Here is a 22,022-nt window from a genome sequence, read left to right on the forward strand (position 1 = left end):
TACCGATTCGGAACCCAGGAGTCCAGGCCGGGACCTGCCGCCTTCAGAGCCTCGACGCCGGGTGCTCAGCTTCCGGCCACGCTTCCCAGCAGGCTGGCTGTGGGCACCAGGCTCCTCCAGAGCTTGGCCAAGCCCGCTCCTCTCTGCAGCCCTATACTTGTAGGGACAATTTGTTCAGTGAAGCTCCCTCAGACAATGGAAAGTTCCGAGGTTTCCTGGACTTTGTGTTCAGGAGGCGGGGCCGGGACCCGCTGACGGCGGCTTCTCCAGCCCCGTTCCCCCTCCTCTGCCCCCTCAGCGACCGGGCAGCAGAAGGAGGAGGCTAGCATACTCCTGCCCTTCGGCCGGACGACCTGCGACTGCCGCTCGCGCCACCTCTGCACCTGCCTGGCTGAGGTGAGATGCCTGGTGCGCATGTTGAGGGCGGTGCTCACAGACCTGTGGCGAGCGCGGGCTGCCCGGGGTCGACGACCTCAAGTGATGGGCGGGAGAAGGGATTGCGAGGCGGGCTGAATCAGCCCCGGAGGAGTGGGACGAACAACAACTACAACAACAACAAAAATTAGGTGACCTGGGCAAGGGTCCTGACTGCCGCTCAGGAACTTGGGACCTATCAGTGAAGTTAAAGGGACGTTGGTTTCTTCATCTAGAAACGAGAGTAACACCGCGTTTCCTTCTCCCTCCACAAGGAGTGAATGCTATCTGGTCCGAGGTTCGGGCTGATGGGAGGCTGGGGAGGCGCGGAAACCACGGCAGGAAAGAGCAGGGGCGCTCTCGGCTGTTTTAATCCATCCTGCTTTAGTAGAAAAAAAAAAATCAAAATTTTAAAGCATCAGAAACAGCCACGCAGGGACAATTCAGACCAAGTGCAATCGGGTGACACTGCGCACTTGGTCTTTACGGGAAAGACCGCCTGCACCTTGGCGGAAGCCGAGTCCTTCGGCTCGCCCCGGGGCCCGCCCGCAAAGCGCGCAGGGAGCCCGGTGGGGACGTGGCGGTCCCTCTGCGTGTCTTGCTCAGGAGGCACGGTCCGCAGGCTGGGAGAGAAAGAACCCTCATCTGCCACTTGGCTCCAAAATAACCTCCTCGCGAAAGCGGGGAGGCGGCTAGCCCCTTCCCGGGTACTCAGCCCCGGCTGAAATCCAGCTGCTTCCGCCGCAAAAGCTTCTCAGTCCAGAGAACTCCCCGCACGCCCATGGCGGCTTCCGGCGTGGGCACCCGGGCCACACTTGGCAGCTCTCGGTGTAGCCCGCGCCTTCCCTCTCTACCGTTAAGGAAAGCGAATGGGGCCCCAGGGAGATTTGCCCTCACCAACCAGGCCTGCATAATCACCCAGGGGCCGGGGTCATATAGAAAAGTCCACAATTAAGAGCACAGCTGCCTACGTCTGGGACTGACCCGGGTCCCCCGAATAGTCTGATAAACTTAGTTCGCCCCAGCCCTTCCAGTGGAGCTGCCACCCTGAGAGCGAGGGAAACGACACGGAGTCTGCGGCAGTTAGACGAATAGGGGACAGGGCGACTTCTTGGGGTTTGCGCAGTTTATTGGAGTATTCGGTGACTCGACGGCCGGAACCAGCGCTCCCTCCCCGTCCTCAGCCTCACCACGCCCCCGGCGCCCTCTGCAAATGCGCGTCTCTGCCAAGCCTAAGGACTGTGAGCTCCGCGAGGGCGCTCAGAGTTGATCGGACTGGGTACCTTGGCGCTCCCGGAGCGCCGTTTCGCGCTGCCCCGCTGCGCGCCTTGCGCGGTTGGAGGGGAAGGGGATGTAAAACGCAATGGCCAAAATTCACTGCAGAGAACACTTTGAAGTTTGGCAACCGTGACCGCGCCACTCTCCCCCTATTTCTCCTCCCCATCTCCCCACTCTTCCAGATGCACCAGAAAACGGCACTTTGATCTTGCATATATTTCTTTATTTTTTTCTGTAAAAAGATGATTGGACCGGGGATAAAATAATGTAATTCTGCGGGCGCAGGGCTGAGAAGCGGCTTCCTGGGCCGGCCGGGGCCTGAGTCGGAACGCCAGGCACATCTGTTCGCCCGGGTTTGCCTCGCATTCCTCCTCGCCAGGGCTTCCACCCACTTCCCCCGGCGGACCCTCGGCCCGACTCACCCCAGGCAGGAAGCTGGCCTTTATTTGTCTTTGACTAAGATGCTGGGAAAGGTAGGGGGCGGGGAAGGGAACGCCGGCGAGTGCAAGAGGAAAAACTGACTGAAATCCAGGTTGGGTGGTGAATTCGACCAGAGTGTGGGGGTAACGCAGAGAAAGCCCCCTAGCTTCGCGGAGAACTCTCCGCCCCACACCCTCGGCCCCAGTGGTGGAGGCGTGGGCGCAGCTGCAGGCCTGGGGCGGGGGGCACTTTTCATCTGTCTTGCCCGCCACGGGGAGCACAGGGATTTACTGAAATAAGATCGACCTGCAACCTTTCCCGGCACTTGGCCTAATAAGCTCAAATTGGATTAAGATTCGGGAAAATATTAAACCACGTAAAGAGCCAAACACCGGCTGCTCCCCACTGACTCCTCCTACCCTCATACCCAGCCAGAGGTCCCGCCCCCCTCTGCTTTGGCCAACCTGGCCCAACTCTCTGGGCTCTAGGGGCTGACTCCAGGTCTCCCATTCTCTGAGGCCCTCAGCCCTTTCTCCCCAACATCACTTTGATCGCTTTCTAGTCTCTGGTAGGGATCCCTTTTCTTGCATCCCTCTGCTACTTGGGGGTCTCGGGCCCAACTCTTAGTCCTTGAGAAATGGCTGTGGGAGACCTGCCCTCCCACAGGCACACTGGCTCTGCCCTGCTGCGTGGGTCTCTGTGGGAGTTTGCTGTGTTCAGCACCCTTACCTTAGCCAGGGGTTTCAAACCCCAGGTGGTGGGCCACCTGGCCCTGCCACACCCGACAAGAGATGTGAGCTCAAAAGACCCATTCCAGAACCGTAGTCCTCTACCCTGACTCACTCCAAACCCTTACACTGTGGAGATGTGGGGGGCAGACCCCTCAGGGTTGGAGGTGCAGGCTTTCTGCTTTTTGCAGGGATAGGGTCAGAGTTTCCATAACTGAGAGGCAGTCATGGCCTCTTCCCCTCTATTTTTCTTTCCTTTTGTTTCCTTTGTCCTTTTCCTTCCTTTTATTTATTTTCCTTTCCTCTCTCTTTCTTTTTTTTTTACGGGTAGAGTGGACAGTGAGAGAGAGAGACAGAGAGAAAGGTCTTCCTTTTCCGTTGGTTCACCCCTCAATGGTCACTGCGGCCTTTGCACCGTGCTGATCCGAAGCCAGGAGCCAGGTGCTTCTCCTGGTCTCCCATGCGGGTGCAGGGCCCAAGAACTTGGGCCATCCTCCACTGCCTTCCCGGGCCACAGCAGAGAGCAGGAGAGGAAGAGGAGTGACCGGGACTAGAAACCGGTATGCCGGCACAGGATTAGCCTATTGAGCCGCGGCGTTGGCCTCCTTTTCTCTCTTTTTAAGTTCTGTCTTTTCCTTCTACTCACTCTCCCCTGCTTCCCTAGCCTTTACTTTCTTGAGCCTCTTTCTATCCTAAAGGCTATAATCCACTTTACTCATGCTCCAAGAAAACACCTGGTTGACCTGCCTAGACAGAGCACACAGGGGACGCAGTGGGAAACTGGGAGAGGCACGAAAGCTCCCCCGTGGCAGAGTCTTCAGGCCCAGGTGAAGGGCTGAGAGGCCCTCCTAGAACACAACTTTCCTCGCCTTGCCCTTCTGACAGCCACATTCACACCTCCCTCGCCTCACCTTCCCCAGGAGACGCAGGAGGACTGCATTTCCAGTCACCCATAAAAACTCCGGAGAAATAGGAGAGACCGCAAGTAGGAGTCCCACGCTGGACGGAGAGCCGGCTCCCAGAGTTGGCTGGCAAGGACGTACATCTTAGCACTGAGGGTAGCTCGCTGGCCGGCAGACCTGGCATAGGTGACCAGTGAGGACACGAGGGGATGGAGGAGTGGTTGGCGGCTCAGGCCTGGAGTTTGAACGCAGTGTTTGCGCAGAGCCATGGCTGCCAGTCAGTGAGACTGGATTTGCCATCAAGGGGAGAGAAAAAAATAGCCCACGAAGAGAGGCTGCCAACATTCCACTGAGAAACCTAAAAAGGGGGAAGAGGGAAAAATTAAAGAGGAAAGGTCTTCTTGCATTTCAGGCTCTTCTCTCTGCCCCTGGATCCCGCCAGAAGCGGCCAGTGGTGGCTAGGGCCAGGGGCAGGCCCCGGGGAGCTGACTGTTTCCCAGCTAACCTCCTTCACACACCAGCCAGGACCCCCCAGGCCAGGCTTGGTTGGGGGTGAGACAGGGGGTTGGGAGAGCTCTGTCCGTGGCCTCAGCAGCGGGAAGAGACTGCAGCTAGCCAGGAGCCGCCGCACCACAGACCTCAGGCCGCACAGTCTCAGAGATGCGCCCTTCGAACCACCAGGACTCCGACGGCGGCCCGGTGCTGCCCGCCTAGCAGGGTTTCCAAGGCTGTTCTGTGGCCTTTGGGAACCCTCCTTGGGCGCCTGGGTATGTTTATCTCCTTTTCCCGAAAAATTAAGCCAAGAACAGTCTCATAAGCCGAGGCTGTTCTTCAGGTCGCCAGAGGTCTGTGCCCTTATGCTCAGACTCATGGACTTGGGGGTTTGCTCTCTTTATCACCTCTCCTGCGAAGACTCTGATCTCCTAGGCTTCTGCTGCGAGGAGATACACACCACTGTCACCAACAAGCGCTCTGAGCTTGTTGAGACCAGTCCTTCATTAGCATTTCAAGTGGATCTGGGCAGTAGGGACGGTGATTGAACTGCAGGAAGGACCCCCTAGTTGAGTCCTATGAGCACGTGTGGAGGGGGGGGCTTCAGTGCGGACGCACTTGAGGGCCTGGCACAGGCGGATGCGCCTCGCTAGAAGCCATGGCATTAAGCAGCTAGCTGCCTGCCGGATTAACGCACCTGTCCGCTAGTCCGAGGGCGAACACCATCTGCTGGGCACTGGGGGCGCGGGAGGGGGGACGGGGTTGGGGAGCATCCACCAGCGCGAGGACAAATTCCACGGGACGCCAGCAGGTGCTTCAAACCGAGCTGCAAACAGAACGCTTCGCGGTGCCTCCGAAAGCGTGTGTGTGTGTGTGTGTGTGTGTGTGTGCGCTCGCGCGCGTGCGTCTGCAGCTGAGACTCGATGACGGGTGCGGCTGGACGTTAGGAAACCTTCAGAGAATAGGTGCCTTTGGAGTTGAGCCAATAAAGGATCAGAGCCATGAAAAACTGAGCTTCTAGGGTAAAGCCAACTGGGGCTCGGCGCCGCGAGCGAAGGCCAGGGGCGGGTCTGAGACGGGCGCCGCAGAGCCCCAGGAGTCGACCCAGACCTTGGCAGCAGCTTAGTTAACCGATCCTAGCCCAGGGGCCAATGCTTCCCGGAAGCAACCACGGAGGCTCAAATGATGACACCCTCCTGTTGAGCACAGGGCAGCGCCTCCTCCTGAGCAAAGAGGAGGCGGGGAGCCCCTGCTCCTCCAAGCTCTCGCTCTGGGGATGCTGCCTTCCAGGTAGACTTCCGGGGCTGCCCTGGCCGCTCATCCTATAGACAATTCTATCAGTGCCTCCCAGACTCTGCCCAGGTCACTTGCAGCCAGAGAGAACCCAGGTGTGCAAGTCTCATGCCCCTGTGCACTGAGAGAGGCCAAAGGTATAGAGGCTGAGAATTCTGTCCCTAGAGCCAGATGGCCTGTCCTAAAAGTTGTGAAACTCCTACCAAATTGCTTAACTCTAACGCCCCTTAGTTTTCTTGTATGTAAAGTGGGGCTGGAACTGCTGGCTCTCAGCTGACAGATCCTGAAGTGAGTGCAGAGAGACAGTGGAAGTAAAGCATTTAGCATGAGATCTGGCAAAGGGTAAAAGGCTGAGGAAGTGTTAGCTCTTCAATAAGTGGTGCAGGGCAGAATGAGGGGAAATACAGAATGAGACTTGATGCCAAGGGAAAACAGTGATAAGCATGTCTTATGTTTTCTCTGCTTTTCCCTCAAGGAGAAACAGCATTGGCTTCTATTGTATTTTAACTGGGTTGGAAATTCTTATTTCCAGTGGTGAAGATTGTCAAGGATAGTGATACTGGGATTTGGTGCAGTTCTAGTCCTCCCTTGTACCACTGGCCTTTGCCCTTGAGTTCTCAATGCAGTGGACACCACTGAGAAGCAGGAGAGCATAGATTTGCTGATTGTTTCATTCTGGGAATACTTTATTAACCTGGATTTGTTGGCTGTCCTCTGAAGTCCTTGGGAAATATGTGAATTAAGTGAGTGTTTTCACTGATTGGCCATAGACAACTTTCCTTGCCCCTGAATTTTGGGGATATTTGGCTGTGGGCCACAATGCAAAGCTTCCTAGGGCTGTTTGAGTGCTACCTCCCTGTGATGGGACTGCTCCATCCTCACCACATTCCCAGCACCAGGCCCAGGGTCTCTGGCAGTGCCTGCCTGTCCAGACACCCACACATGTCTCTGCTTTGAAATACTTACCAGGTTAATAAGGCATTTAAAAATCATGTAAATACTGATCAGGTTAATAAAACATGTAAAAATGTCCATCTGCCTCAGCCATTCAAAAGCTCAATTGAAAGGGCAATCAGGCCTCTGGTGTTGGTAATCTCTTTACCCTGGCTACTCTCAGCATCACCAGAGATGCTATCCAGGTCATCCAAGAGGTCTGGCTCCTTTTCACCTGCTTAGGTTTGATTTCGGGATGAAAAAGCAGCCTATGAATTATGGGCCAAAGCCAAAGAAAAAAACTGCCATGAGCCAACTCCCATCCCAGGGCCAGCTCTCCCTGCTGCCTCCCCCAAGTCTGAGGTCAAAGGCAAGCACAGGCCTGGACACCTCAGATACTCTGACCTTGGAACGCTGGAGGATATAACTCCCTGGCAGCTCCTTGCAGTCCTGTGTGCTTTTTTACACTCTCCTGGAATAATAGACATTTCATTCCGTACTAATGTGGAAGGGGAGACTGATCACAAAGAGCTATAAAAATCCATGTCAGCCTTTGTGAGTGATGGCTCAGAGAGGCTAAGCTCCCTCAGTTCCACTAAGGACATTTTTCTCCTTTTTATTAGTGATAAATGAAATCCAGTCACTTGGGGAGGAGGAGTCACCATTACATCAAGGTATGAATGCCTCCAGTTGATTGCATTTAGCTGCAGGTCCTCATGCCCTGATGAACTTAGGTATTAGGTGCCTCTCTTCTGCCAGCCTCAGCCTCCACCACTCCCAGGAAACTGCAGTCTCTGTGTCATGTGGCTGCCATGGAATTGGATTGCTGGGACTGTTGCTTTTTCCCTACTAAGTTTTAGACAATGCTTCCTTTTGGTGGAAAACCAGAGAGAACCCTATACTTTTGTTTAGCCAACTCCCTGTAAATCCAGCACAAAGGGGGAAATGGAGTCACATTAGGGGACAATCCTGCAGGGAGTCCTAGTACCAGAAAGAGCTTGAAAGAATTCTCTACATGGGAGATGTCTGGTACCCCAGTTTGCTTTCCTGGCTGAAGGGCAGGAAGGGCTGCATGTGATTAAAACCAAAATAAGACAAAACCCTGCTGCTACCACTCAGCCCCACCATTTCTTATTGTCCAGTCCACCGATCCCTGCCGGGGCTCAGGGGCTTAGGACAAAGCCTTGGTCTTCCCCAGGCACTGGGTGACTTTTTCTTAAGATTTACTTTTTATTTGAAGAGCAGAGTTACAGAGAGGGAGAGGGAGAGGAAGAGAGAGACAGCACGCACGCGAGCGAGATCTTCCATCCCCTGGTTCACTATCCAAATGGCTGCAATGGCCAGGGCTGGGCCAGGAGCTTCATCTGGGTCTCCCATGTGGGTGCAGTGGCCCAAGGACTTGGGCCATTTTCTGCTGATTTTCCAGGTGCATTAGCAGGGAGCTGGATCAGAAGTGGAGCAGCTGGGACTGGAACCAGCACCCGCTGCAGACGGGTTAACTTGCTATGCCACAGTGCCAGCCCCTGGGTGACTTGTAAGGGGTGAGGCCTGAAGACTGGATGCCCCTCTTTCCTCACCTTCTTTAAATGCTTCAGGGGCCCTGACTACAAAGGCAGCTCTGTGCAGATGATGGAGAGGAGGTTACAGGGCAGCCACATGGACGAAACTTCAGGCTGCTAAGGAGAGCCAGAGGGAACATAACTGGAGACAAGAGATGCAGCACACAGACCCCTAGAGATTTCTAGTCTTTTGGGGACAACTGAGTGTGTGGCCAGGATGTTTCTCCGTATGCCTGTGTGTGACACTGTGTACCCAAGTACTTGTTTCCAAATTCACGTTCAATTTTAGAAGGGCCTTGGGTCCCTGGGTGTGAATGTACAAGATACACACAAAATGCCTGTCCCTGGAAAGACACACACATGGCTTTGTGTTGTCATGCATGATACATGCATGCACTAACTTTGTACTTACAAGTTTTCTTTAAACAAGCACCCACATTCATTCCGGGGTGCACGCTGGTGGCCTCAAAACCCGCCCACTTTGGGTTAGATTCTGTAGGGTTGCCAAATAACACTGAGTTCCCCAGAGTTCGGAGCGCAGGTCCAGCCCCGCGGAAGAGAGGCCAGGCAGAGGGGCTGTGGGGCCTCCCAGGAAGCCCCCTGGGTCTCGCGCAGCGCCCCAGGCCCACCACACCACAGCGCCTCGGGATCCAGGGGCAGGTTCCTCCCTCGCGCTCCGTGGGCTCCAAGTTTCGCTTCCTGCGAAGGCGGGCAGGCCCCAAGCCCAGCCCCGCACGGCTGGCGCACGCTGAAGGCGAAAGTGGCTGCAGCGTTGCGCGAAACGCCGGCGGTGGGGAAGAGGAGCTGTCCTGGGGGAACAGGATTTCCTCGCCTCTCGGGCGCGGCCGCTGCGGCCCTGGCCACACAAGGCTCCCTTTGTGGAGGGGCCCTGCTCTTGCGCAGACCCAAGTCGGCCAACAATAGCGCAATGTTGCCGCCCGCCGGGCCCGGCTCTCCTGGCCACACTCGGGCGGCCGAAGGCGAGGAAACCGGGTGGCGCTTTTTTATAGTCACAAATATAAAATCGGGGCTTTCCCCCCTTTCGTTCGCCTCTTACCCCAACGCCGATAGAAAGCAGATAAATTTATGAAGGGCGAGCTAAGAGAATAATTACAGGGTGAAGGCCGTTAAATTTTATTTCCAGTCCCAAAGGCAAAACCTGCGATTTTATTGCAAACATCTGGAAAGACCGAGAGGTGGGCATGCTGCTGGTTTAAAATAAAAATAGAAGATTTTATTTCGCGAAAACAAAAAAACATCATTAAAGACCTTTTGCCCCCGCGGACTTTCATTTTTAAAAAGTATGGGGTGGGGGGCATTGAATTTCACTTAGCCACGCACCACGGCCCCAGCAGCTCCAGACTTAAGGAATCCGGCCTGGAGATGCGGTCTGCGCGGGAGAGTGCGCGCTGCCTCTGCGGAACCCGCGCTGTGCTTGCGTTTCCAGAACTCTTACCCCCTCCCCCTGCGCCCAGGAGTCCCGGCCAGTTACTTGGCCCCCTTCCGTGCCTTGTTTGCTCGTCCAGCCAGTTTGGGGGGCGGGGGGAGAAGAAGTGAAAAGTGGGAGCGTTCGTCCGACATTCTCAATCACATCAAACAATAAAATGCCAGGTCTGTCCATCTTCCGAACGAACGAAGGTCTCGCCTGCTCTGCGTACTTATAAGGTACTTAGAACTGCTCGCTCTGCAGTCCGGAACCTGAGTCCTTGATGGATGGACCTGCCTGAAGTCACACCGTTCCGGCTGAGCTGGGCCTGGTCGGTCCCTGGCTGCCACCTCGCCTTGGAGTTCCGTGGGTTTCTTCCCAGCCCGTAGTCGCCTCATAATATTTTATTTCTCCCTTCATGACCAAATTCATTGCTATTCGCTTACCCCAACGGGGCGTCCGGCCCACGTGTTTAGGGGCAACCTAACATGCCCCACTGGTCAACTGTTTTTAACTTTGTTTTCAATTACTCAGGACTCCAAAATCAAAGCCGGCTGGTGGGTCACCTTGGTCTTGAGGCTTTAGCAGTGCCGGTGTTTAAGGTGGTGTTTGGTGTGGGGTGATGGGAGGAAAAGACAGGTACCTGTGGTGGAGGTGGGGTTCCATTGCCGGGAATGCCCGTTTCTGTTTGTGACTGTTGTCCTAATGCTGCAGAACTTTTTTCCCTCTGGAAAAAAAAAAATCAAAATATCTGGACATGATCAGTTTTAGGTGAGCACTTACCTTGCTACCCTTCCCTTCTCACCAAAGCAAAATCTGGGCTTCCCCTTACCCTATGTCCCTGTAGTGGCCAGAGACACTCGGAGGGTCTCTCCTACCTCCTCTGAGTGCAACAATCTCTGCTTGTTCCTTGAAGACCTGCAGGGGTAGGAGGGCAGCTTGTATAGAACTCTGTTCTGGTCAGTCAGCTTCAGGCCTGAAATAGACCAGACAGGGACTCTGCTTGGAGGATCCACCCAACCTGCCAGATTTGAGCCTGTTTTTGGGAAACTGGCAAGTGCCCAAGGAATTAGCAGTGTATATTGGGGATACTACTCTTATCCTTAAAGGTAAAAGGAAACAGAAACAGGTAATGAAACATACTGAAAGCCCTTTGACACCACCAGTGGAAGGCAAATGCATATCATGCTTCCAGATTCTACCTTTACTTGCACAAATCCTCCCTTTCTACTTTCCTCTAACCACATACAATTATGCACTTAGGTCACACATTTTAACCATTCCTCCTGCATCTTTCAGTAGACCTGCCTCAGCCATCAGCAGAGTTACACACCAAGAAGTATGTGCCCTTGGAAAACCCTTAAAATTAACCTCCGTAGCGCCACAGAACATTTCACTGCCTCTCCCATTTACCGAGGGCATACTCCTTATTTTCATGACATTGCCAAATCAACCTGTCTTCCCTTGGGTCCAATTGGTTTTAGGGGCCTAACCCACATTTCTAGGATGTGTGCGTGTACAGGATAGGAGTGGGAAAAATCCATGTGCAACCTGCAGGAAGGTGGATGAACTCCCCCGAGAACTCTTGGTAGAGCACATGTTTTGGGTGGGGTGAAGAGACGTTGCTCGGGGTCCTCTTTGCACCTACTCCAGACACTGGGCATGTTTCTTGGTTAGTAGGTAACTTTTGGAAAGGCTTTTGGGACATCAGGGAGAGTGTGTGGCCTATGGCGTACATACATGTCTCAGCCCAAACCAGGCCTGTGAGAAATTGGGTAGGCTCCAGTCTGTCAGAAGATGGTGTGGCAGAAAAGCTGGGAAAGTCCAGGTGCTTGCCTCTTTGCTCCCTCCACAGGGCATGGGGCATGGGCCGTGGGCCTGGTGAACCACACAGTTGGGAGCGGAGGAGAGCAAGGCCTGGGTTGTGGAGGAAGAAACCTGTGTGCTCTCGGCTACCTTGTCTCCAGCTCCTTGGCTGAAGCCCCATGGCAATGACTGCTTGGTCACTTTTAGTGGTGGCTCCTGGAACCCACACATAGTGGTAACTGAGGTGGGAGACCTGCCACTGGCCACCCAGGTCCCTGGAACCTAGAGGCAAGGTGGCAGGAGACACTGCGGGCCTCAGTGCCTGGCTAGAGCTGCCCAGGGCTCTTGTAGGAACTCCCTGGAGACCTGGGAGCCTGAGGGTCAGGACGCAGGCTCTGGCAAGGCCCAGGGGGCCAGCCCTGGCTGCATCACACCCTTCCAGTGGCTGGGCTTTTCCCTGTTCTTCCCTGCATTTGCGTTGCCAGCTTTTCTCTCCATGGGGGTTGGAGCTCAGCTGGGGAGGGGATGGATGTACAAAAGTGGCCTTTTCTCTGCTGTCTTCCAGAGAGGCCTAAGGCACTCATGACAGTACGTCCTTGCTTCAGCACCAGAATTCTTCCAACCATAGTTCATTGCAAGGGCTAGATTTCCCCTCCCCCTCAGCAATGCAGCAGCAAAGGTGGCAGTTCAGAGCGACAGGCCATCCCTTCTCCCCTCAAGGTGGAAGGACACGACTTGGCAGGAACGGGTTTTGGGGGCCTCTAACACGTAAATTTAGAGGTTCAAGCCCTGCTCAGGGCCTGGTTGTCAGCACCAAGCATCCCTCAGGCCTTTTGGGTCTGCAGCCTGCCCTGCCCCCCCCCCCCCCCATGCTGTCTCAGGCTTCTCGCAGGGATAGAACCCTCCCGACCAGGGCACCAGGGCGCTCGGACTGAAGTATCAGTCTCTGTCTAGGCCGAGATCGGCGAAATTCGAGACCTTTTCCAGCTTGGCAGGAACCGCTCCTCTGCCGGACTGAGCTGGCCCAGCACAACACCCCGCTCAGGGTCTCCTGCAGCCCACGAGTAGTGGCTTGGCTTCGGAGGAGGGGATGGGAAATAAAAACGGCCGGCCTTAGGTTTTAAGTTACCCAGAAATCCCTGATGAATACATTCTCCTGAAAGTTTTGGTTTTTGTTTTTAAAGGGAGGAGGATGAGCGGGGCGAGGGTAGCTACTCTCTCCAGTAGACGGAATTGAAAGGGAATACTGAGACAGGGCCTTCGCTGTCACTAGTTTCTAGCTGTCCTTGTCCAATATCTCTGTGGGTTTTCTGCGGAATAAAAGCCCGGAATAGGCGAAGCGCAGCCCAGCGGCCGCACCGCGGGGACAACTAGTATCCTCGCGTGCGGGCCCAGCCGCGAGAAGCCTGTGGAGCGCGCTTTACACCCGGCGCCCCCCAGTCCGCCTCCAGCGCCCCGGGCGCCAGTGTCTCCGCCACCAGGTACAGCTGGAAGGAAAAAGCAGTCTTAGCCGTTTTCGAGTACAAGGCTCAAGAAGGTGACGGGATTTTGGTGTGTTTTGTTTTGTTTCGTTTTGCTTTAACCGGAGCTGCTTTTAAAAACGTTCCACAGGGACGCAGGAACCTGTGTGGCGAAATCCGGGCAGAACCGACAGATGTCAAAGCACCTGGAGACAGGCGCGAGATGATCAGAGTCGTATTCTGCCTTTTTGGGGGGACAGTTTAACATTTTGTGATAGCGCCAGAATTCGAGATCTGCATCTAAAGTGACCGCGAGCCTTTGTAGGGTCTATGAAACCCAGCAGTTTTGGGAGGAAGACGTGCGGATTAAAGATTTGCAGGAGTTTGTAATCGCAGGGTTCGGACCTCGACTTTCCAACATCCATTCCAGTAATCCAAGGAGGCCCGGGAAGCCAGGGGTTAAAGTGGGTCCGGGAGCGTCCGGGGGACGACCGGCGCGCGGCCTTGGCCCGAGCCTCAGTCTCTCCCTTCCTGCCATTGGCCCTCGCTCTCAGGGTTTCTCTTGTTCCCTCTTTGCCATTGGTTGGGGGCTGGCCCTTTTCCCCCCTTCGTCTTTTTCTTCCTCCCCCCTCCCTCTCCCTCACCCCTCGGACAGGAGCGCACCGCCTGCCCCCTCTTCCCTGGGAAGGGAGGAATTTAGAAAAAAAAAAGTTTCCCAGAAGTTTGGATCAGAGAAGGACGGGAAGCCCGAGAGAGGAAGAGGGAGAGGGAGGAGAGAAAGGGAGAGGGAGGGGAGAGCATTAAAAAAAAAAGGGAGGGGGGGGAATGAAGTCCAGTCTGCACAGCCTGTGAGCGCCTGCCGGGGTGGGTGGGAAGCAGGACTTGGGCGCTCATGCAGCGGGCGGGCGGCGCTCCGGGCGCTTGTTCCTAGCGGCTGGGGCAGCTGGGCGCGCCGGTCCGATCCGGCGGCGGAGGGCGGGGGAGGACGCAGGGGGAGGGCGCAGAGGACCAGCGCAGCCGCCGCCTCTCCCGGGCCCGGCCCGGCGGGCGCTCGGAGAGTGAGGGCGCGGGCTGCTCCCTCAGTAGCGGGGGCCAGCGGGGTCGGGGTGCGGGCGGCTAAAATGAGTGAAAGGAGAAGATCTGCAGTCGCCCTGAGCTCGCGAGCACATGCCTTCTCCGTTGAAGCCTTGATCGGCTCAAATAAAAAGCGGAAACTGCGAGACTGGGAGGAGAAGGGGCTGGACCTGTCCATGGAGGCGCTGAGCCCCGCAGGCCCACTCGGAGACGCGGAGGACGCGGCCGCACACGGTCTGGAGCCCCACCCGGGTGAGTGCGTCGGCTGGTACCACGGGAGGCGGGTGGAGAGGGGACGCCAAACGGCCAGCCCGCGGGTGAGGGAGGCCCAGCCGCTGCCGCCCTGCCTAGCTCCCCAACACAAGTTTCTTTTTCTTCGTGCAAATACCTCGAGTCTTCCTAATCTCGCCGGAACCAATCTGGGGGAGGCTGGCCCAAACCTTGCATTTTCATCGCCAGCCTCAGTCGAGGAGGGCCTGCTCTCTCACATCCCCCTTCTCTTCGGAGCAGAGCGCAGCGTTCAGGGACGGGATGCAGGCCCCTGAGGTTAGGAGGGGCGCGGGTCGGAGGCGGCGGCGGAAGCCGGGAGGAGCTGGGACTCGCCTGCGGGAGGAGAGGCGCGGCGTTCCAGGGCGGCTTCCTAGCTCGAGAGTTTGTCTCTTTCTCGGCCGTCCACCGCGATCCTCGCCCTTGGTGGTGGTGGAGCATACTTTTATTTCTCCTCGGTTGGTGTTCATGTAAGCAGGAATGGCTGTCAGCCCGCTTACCCTGCGCGGTCTGTGGGTGTGTGTGGGGAGGGATGCAGTCCTTTGGGTCTCGGTTCCGCGCACCTTCCGCGCTTACACTTGGAGTGCAGGGACATTGTCGATGTGTGCGTTTTAACCAACCCCTAGGAAGGGGGGAAGACAACATTTCGTATTAAGTGCCAAGATTTCAACTGTGCAAAACAGCCTGGGGGAACAGCTGTTGCCGGAAGAATCTTGTGCGCGCGCACAACACACACACACACACGCACACACACACACACACACACCGCTAGCAATTTGTTGTGGCGACTTCAGAAACGGTGCAGCCGGACTTCTAAGACCATGCCGGAGGTGCTCCGGCTGACCAGCCTGGGATGGGCCGGTCCCGGGTCTGCTCCCCGGCAAGCCCAGGGAGGAGGCGGCTGCCCGCACATGGGGTGGGAGCGGCCACGGGCTCGGGAGCTTGGGGATCCCGGCCGGAAAGCTGGCCGACCAGAGAAGGGACAGCTGTCGCTTACATTTTCTCTTTAGGCAGTGACAGTTCAATTTCCATGCTCCCGAGGCTAATAATAACGCGATTAGCGGGTGACCTGTAGAGACAGGGTTTTATGAATTCTCCGTGTTCTTGTGGCCCGTTACGGAATTTGGGTTTAGTGCTGGGGAATTATTTTTATTAGTCGATGAAAAGAAAATTAAAAGGAGATTTATTTCATCCGTTCAAGTGTTTCCCTGCCTTTGGATGCGGGGGCCGATCCACGCCGGCCCCTGCGTGGACAATCAGGAAAGGAACGCGTGGCTAATGCGTGTTTCCCTTCGCGGGCCAGACCTTGCTTCTTCACCTCATTTATCTGTTGTCAAGGTCTGGGCAGGGCCTTCCCACGGCTAGTGGAACTCGCGGCAGGTCTCTGACAACTCAGGCTTTGCAAGGTCCCGTTACTTTCCCGAAGGTGGCAAAGCTAGAGTGACACCTCTGACGCACGGCAGACGCCCCCCAGGCCGGACCTTTTTCTCCTGGGAGGCTCCCAGGTCGTTGGGAGTCTGTCTGGAGTCCCATTTTCAAAATCTGACGGTCGGGGGCTCGGCTCAGGGTTTCTTCTCATCGTTCTCTGCAACCAGAAGTGGGGAAGAAAGCCTGAGAGGCTTGGGGCAAAGAGAGACCAAGAGAGGGGCATGAAAGTGGGGGTGTTTTCTCCAGCGTTCTGTTCACTCGCCCCGGCGGGGAGGAGGTGGCGGCGACCCAACATGGAACTCGCTTTATGTAACAGCCTCGTGGACCCGTTCCCGTTACTGGATCTTTTTTTTTCTTTTAAAGAAAAATATGGGCTTTGGGACTAGGGAAAACGAAATATACTTGTGGGCGAGGGTGCTGCAGGAGGAAGAAGCAGGAGGCTGAGCGCCTTCCGGCTTTGCCTGTCCTCCTTGAGGGCCGAGGTCACCCACACGCGCGAGTCTCTGCAATGGCTAAGGCTTTCTCAAGCTGCATGTAGGACGGGGAAGGAGCGCCCTGGCGTGGAGACCCAGCCGTCCCAGAAGCAGAGGTGAAGGTGAGGCCGCTGGGCGTGGGTGAGAGCAGAAAGCGGCAGCATGGTTTGGGTGGTTTTTAGAATTGTCTTTTTCTTCTAAACAGCGCCCTAACAAGCTAGGTGCACGGAGAACCAACACAGGCGACCCTATAGCGGCCAGGGCTGCGTCTCGCAATTCCTTTTAAAGCTCTCTGCCTGTGACAGCAGAGAGATCACTGCATGGCTTGCCAGCTCCAGGCCTACAACAAGTCCGGGACAGGAGAAAAAAGGCAAAAATATAAACAAAATTTGCCACTGGACAGGGAGAAAGATTACACACACACACACACACACACACGAGCGCACGCGCGCACGTCACACCCGAGACACGCTATCATTTTCACCATCCCCTTTCTCTGACTCGTATCACCGATTCAGTGCGCCGGATCCGAGCGCACCTTAAAATCCTGGGATCCTCAGACAACCCGAGCGTCCGACTCTAAGTTGTAACTTGTATTCAAAGACGCGGCCTTTTGCTTTTTCACAGCCCGTTTTTCTTTCCGCGTCTGGACAGAGCCGGCTTTAGTTGGCGCCTGAGGACCCGCAGCCTGGGGCGCCAACCTGCAGCTGCGGGGGACCAGCCCGGCCTGCGCGCTGTAGGCACTCACCCCGTCAGAGGACACAGTATGTATTTCAAAAATTTCCACCGCTCCTGGTGGCCCGGAAAAATCCCAAGGCCTCTAGGATTTGGAGAGGGGCCTTTGAGCTACTCTCACTGTCAGACCCGCGCGGGCACTCGCTTTCGGAGAAGCCTTGAGGAGGACTTCATCGCCACAGACTGGAGGGGGCGGGGGGGGGGTGGTGGTGGTGGTGGTGGTGTGTGTCTCAAGACCCGTCTCCCAGGAGCCTAGCTCTCGCTTGTCCCCGCCTCCCGCCCGGCAGCAACAGAGGAAACTTTCCAGCCAGGAGCAGCCGGAACAGCTGCTCAGGCTGCGGCCTTGGAAGTATATTTCAGGCGCCCAGCGGCGCCATCTGCACTCGGACCCCAGTCCCGGCTCTGCCCGGCTCCCCCAGCTCTGGTTTGGGCCTTTCCAGCTCAAAGCCTCAGCCGAATGCGGCCGAGGCCAGGTCTCCTGCGGAGCGAAATAATTCAAACCTTCTGCGCAGGGATTTCCCCCCACCATAGTCTGCGGGCCTGAGCTCTGCAGCCGCTGCGCTCGGCGGCGCACGCGGGTGGGCATACACAGGCAGGCACGGCCAGGGACGCGCGGGCAGCTCGACACTGTGCGCACACGTGCCTGCGTCCTCGCCGCGCGCGCTGCTCCGCGCAACCCCTAGTGGAATGAGGCAGGAAACCCTGGCTGCTGCCCCAGGCCGCTTGTATCTTTCCAGTTACCCAGATCAACCAGTCACTTGAATTAACCTGCTAGTTTACGCTTTGCTTGCTCAGAGTAAAACTCCGCGATGTGAATCCTGAAATTACCTCTTTACTTACCCTGCCCCAAACCTCAGCAGGGAAACGGGGTGACGTTTAAGGGGATGAGTTGGAATCTAGTCGGGGAGCAGGTACTTAGAGAGGGGCGAGCACCGGCCAGGGACCCAGACTGACAGCAGGGACCGGATTTGCTGCGCTCTGGTAGAGGCGCTCGAGGTTCTGCCAGGAGAAGAGGACCGGGTAAGAAACCCTGGCTCCTCAGTGCTGCGAGTATTCCTTGCATGGGGCGGGCCTCCAGGATGCCTGGCTCGGACGCTAGCCAACAGCCGAGGGTAGGGGCTTTGGGAGGTTAAGAAAGGCTTTCGCCTCCTAGGTCAAAACCGGCGTCAGTGAAGGCCACCCCCTTGGTAAGTGACCCAGTGTGGAGAAGCAGCGAGGGGGAGGGAGCTGGTCGGGGGATGTGGAGACTGAATTTGTCACCGGCGTGTGGGGATGATTGTCCGCTGGGGCCGAGCCTAGCGCCTTTCTCGCGTGCAGGTCGGGCGGTGGCTGAGGCAGAGCCCTTGGGAGTGCGCACTGCTCTGGCTCCCCGACCGCAGTGGGGATCGGGTCTGCGAGACTCTCTTTCGGTGTAAAACTCTGGCCCTGGCGCGGTGGCACCATGGAAGCCAGTAGGAAACGGAAAGTCATTCGACTATCTCTACCCTCAAAGAAATAACAGTGAACTTCGCGTGGAAAATGGGGAGCAGAGGGAACAAGGGAAACCTATTCGGACGGACGTCCGGCCTTTGGGCTGGGATAGGGAGGAAGGCGGAGTGTGCTGTGGCTTGCACTCGGGAGGTGACCCCGTCAAGCTTCTGGGGACAATGGGATAAGCCCAGGAATAGCAGGCGGGGCCTTGGGGCACTGGCCTCTGCCTTTTGCTGCCGCCCACCTCTGCGCCTGGCTGCAGTCCGGCTCCCGCGGGAGAACAAGCCTGGCGGGCCGCGATGGCTTTCCTAGGCAGCTGAGCTCACAGCCCAAGGTGCTGCTGCAATTCTGAATTCGGGTCTTCCACCCTGCACTGTGTTCAGAGCTGGCCGTCTTGGGTTTTGGTTTTATGGGTGGAATTCCCGGAAAGAAAGGTTCACTGTAGTAGAGGTGTGTACGTGTGTGCGTGTGTGTGTTTGGGTGGGATGGGGAGGCTTCATGGAGAGAGAAAGAGAGAAGTAAATTTTTGCAAGTGGAGTTGGGATTTAAATTTTTCCCGTTTTGACACAGATCCGCTGTTGTTTTCCCGACAACTGAGCCCCTCCGACCAACTTCTTCAAATGGTATTAAACATCTTTCCGTGATGAAAGTCAATTAGTTTAAAATATCTCCAATGAGTAACAGAGCATGTGAGGAGAGGGCGAAGAATGGCAGAAATACCTACCCTGGGTGTTGAAACGAAACAGATATTGGTGGTTTGTGCTGCCCATTTCTCTGCCTATTTTCCTGTGCGCGGTGGACCTGAGTTCAATGGAAGCAAGTCCCCCATCATTAATCCTTCATGTTGGGCCACGTGGAGAGGGACAAGTACATTCTACTCAGAGACCTCAACTTTGTGTCTGTGTCCAAGCCTCTCCTAGTGCCTCCACTGCTGTTACTCAAGAGTGAATTATTACAGATCCACCACATTCTACTGCCAAAAAAAAAAAAAAATACAAAATTAACAAAATGAGAGAAATTTTTGGGGATCCCGATGATGGATTCTGGTAGATTTTTATTTCTCATACTTGAAGAAAAGCAATTACTTTTTAAATCAGAGAATTCCTTCTTAGGATGACTGTAGATAAAAAAAAAAAAAAAAGGCTGAACTGTGCGAATTCCACAGGGATAAAGGGCAGATTGGCGTGTCACTTTCTTTTCTCTTTTCTGCAAATACAGAAATCCATTTGATGATGTTTCTGGAAGCGTAGCTGGTTATTACTTTCTACTCTCAAAGACATTCAATAGGGGCTACTACTTAAGTGGTTTTCCCATCTGAGGTTTATGTTTTGACCTTTTGGGATCCTTTCCACAAAAGAGGAAAACAGGGAACTGGTGGAATGTGGAATCCCTTTCCCTTCTCTTTCATCCATGTGGTTTACTTTTGCTTTGCTTTTTCTGGTTTCTAATAAGCCTGGAATTTTATATGTGCATGACTGAGATACTCAGGGGTCTGCACAGGGAACAGCAATTAGCAAATTTATAAATCAGGGTCTGTTTACACTTCTTTGGAGGGAAGGATAATGATTAGTTAATTTAGGTGAGGCCCTTGCCCTAAGTGTCAGGGGTGGAAAAAGACTGGGTAGGGAGAACCTGCTGTGCAATGGAAAGCAGTGAGAAACCCAAGCAACTGGGGAGGACCAACCCACATCTACTCAGAGCCATTCATGGCTTCACTTTGCGGCAGGCATCCTGCTTACTACCAGAGGGAACACAGGCCCTGCAGTCATTGTGTTTTATTCTACACTTTTTATATAGTAGTGTCTAGCTTTGTGCTCTACAGATCAATGTACCCACATATACACAATACACACATTTATAAACAAGTTTATGTGTGTGAACACCATATACCCCCAGAAAGCTACGTCCTCATCAAAATACCAATTCTGAGTGGAATACAGATAATATTTCAAAGACAAAAAACCACCTTTTTTTGTACAGCTAGTTTAAAAATTGGGAACTCCAAAAACTGGGGAGAGCAAAAGGTTGTCCCTTTGCATATCGTCGAAAAGTCAAAGAGAATCTCAGATTTGAAACTTGTAGGCACCTGAGTGTTTTCATTTAATTTTTCAATGAACTGAAAACTTTGACCTAGAGTCTAGGAGAAAACGCCAAGAAACGAGCCGTACCGCGGTGCTCCTTAAAGGAACCGGGAGAGGAACGTTTCCCAGCTAAATGTGACGCTTTATTTGAATTAGGCCATCTTCCTTTTTGCTGAGAACGGTGCTTTTTATTCTGAAGAATAATTTCATATACCTCCATGTCAAAAGTAAACGGACTCACTAAAAAATCTGGAGAGTAATCACGGCTTATATAAATAACGAGAGAAACATCACTATTTGGGGAAATAAAGAACATAAGCAGAAAACGTGAAACCGTCCCCTTTTTTCTCTGCCTCTAATTTCTCTAACAGCAGCGGTGTTGAAAAAGTTCACGGAAAGGACGCAGTCTCTTCATTCTAGGTTTCCTAGACCTTTTTGAAGTCCCTTCGCACGGCTGCCGAGCTGATTCCAAAACGCCACCATACAAAGTAGAGATTAGGACCCAAGCAACCCACTACAGGAACCAATAGAGCTGCCTTAGAAGGGGATTGGCAGAAGTCGTCGTTGGGCACCTAGCCGGGAGCCTTGCAGTTTGGACCTGGTTCTTCTGGGTGAACCGATTTTCTTACCCGGCAGGGCCACCTGGTCTTGACGGCCCCTCCGCCTGGAACGTTCTGTTCAAGCCCCAGAGGAGAAATTAATCCCTTCGCTCCTCCTCCTCCACGGGCATGGAGAACGTCCATCTTTATCCCCGTCTCCAAAGATTTCCTATGACTTTCGGCAGCGGAAGGAACTGGGACGGCATTTCTTTCCGCGAACTGGGCAGTAGGCGACAGCATACACAACTTAGCATCGGGCCGTGGCCGCGACTGCGGTCCCTCGGCCCCGGGCTCGGGCCTCGGCGGCGCCGCGGGGTGCGGAACGTGGCGGGGCCAGGCGCACCCCGGCGGCGCGGTCTTCAGCGCGCCGCCCCGAGTTCCTGCTCGCGCGCCCCGGCCCGAACCGCGCACGCGGGGCTGCTTGCGCACCGGGCTGCTGCGGAGCCTTTGAAACCCTGGAGTCCCGAGCGGGCTGGGGGTCGGTACTCTTCTTAGCTCTAATTACATCCTGGAGAAATGCGGGGACCCTGGGAATACCCGGGAAGGCCTTGGTAGAAGCCATTCCTCCCCCAAAATACCAGAAAAAATACGGAACCCAAGGAGCTTACACCTCGAGCCCTGAGGGGAGTTGGAGTTTTTGCTTTCATCAGGCTGAACAAATTTCCGAGGAATCAAACCGACTTCAAACATTGGCAATTAGAAACCAAGAATCCTTCGGCCCGAAGAACTTTTAATCCCTAACCATTTCCAAATGGGTAAATTCTAGGGCCAGTAAATATCCTAGTCCGCGTGTTAGAAAGGAAAGTCGTCCTTTGGTTCGAGACACACAGAGGTCTCTAAAGGGTCCCTAAAGGCGCACAAGGGTCCCTAAAGGCAGAGCTGCCTGAGGCCCAGATGCCAGGAATTGTCTTCCAGGGCAAAGGGACAGCCAATGATGTCTTTCACGCTGTTCTTGGGGGAGTACAAGTGATGAAGGAATTGGTTTCTTAAAAGAAGAGGAACTTCCCAACTCTACGGAGTACGTTGAGGAGCGAACGTTCGTGTTAAGGGACAACTGGCTTCTGTAAGCCTGCGTTCCGGAACTTGGCGTTACTGAGCGGAGGGGAAGAAGCCGCCGGAGGCATCCTGGCCCGGCAGCCCCAGCCCCATCAGGGCCCAGAATTGCAAGTCGAGGGATTCAGGGA

The 22,022-nt window shown here is 55.0% G+C and overlaps 1 protein-coding gene and 1 long non-coding RNA gene across 5 annotated transcripts in view; one reads left to right on the top strand and one right to left on the bottom strand.

Annotated features, from left to right (window-relative positions):
- The first annotated feature begins 259 nt into the window (after positions 1–259).
- The window catches only part of TBX15 (T-box transcription factor 15), a 142,928-nt gene continuing 121,165 nt past the window's right edge, over positions 260–22,022 (top strand). The window contains exons 1-2 of one of the 4 annotated variants that reach the window (XM_008264587.4): positions 13,679–14,037; positions 16,581–16,717. Coding sequence is in view for 1 of the 4 variants with exons in the window: in XM_002715697.5 (XP_002715743.2) it covers positions 13,833–14,037 (205 nt within the window). In the remaining 3 variants the exon portion in view is untranslated. Of the gene's footprint in view, positions 397–13,354; positions 14,332–16,580; positions 16,718–22,022 lie in introns of those variants that run through there. The other 3 variants (XM_051858756.2, XM_002715697.5, XM_070077808.1) reach the window with 3 other exon arrangements.
- On the bottom strand, positions 9,130–14,683 carry LOC138850562 (uncharacterized). Its single transcript, XR_011390496.1, has 2 exons — positions 14,174–14,683; positions 9,130–10,172 (listed from the first exon to the last, which is right to left on the bottom strand). It is a non-coding gene; the product is annotated as an uncharacterized lncRNA (long non-coding RNA).

This window comes from Oryctolagus cuniculus, chromosome 7 (assembly GCF_964237555.1).
Source record: "Oryctolagus cuniculus chromosome 7, mOryCun1.1, whole genome shotgun sequence".
In the NCBI taxonomy this organism is placed as follows: Eukaryota; Metazoa; Chordata; class Mammalia; order Lagomorpha; family Leporidae; genus Oryctolagus; species Oryctolagus cuniculus.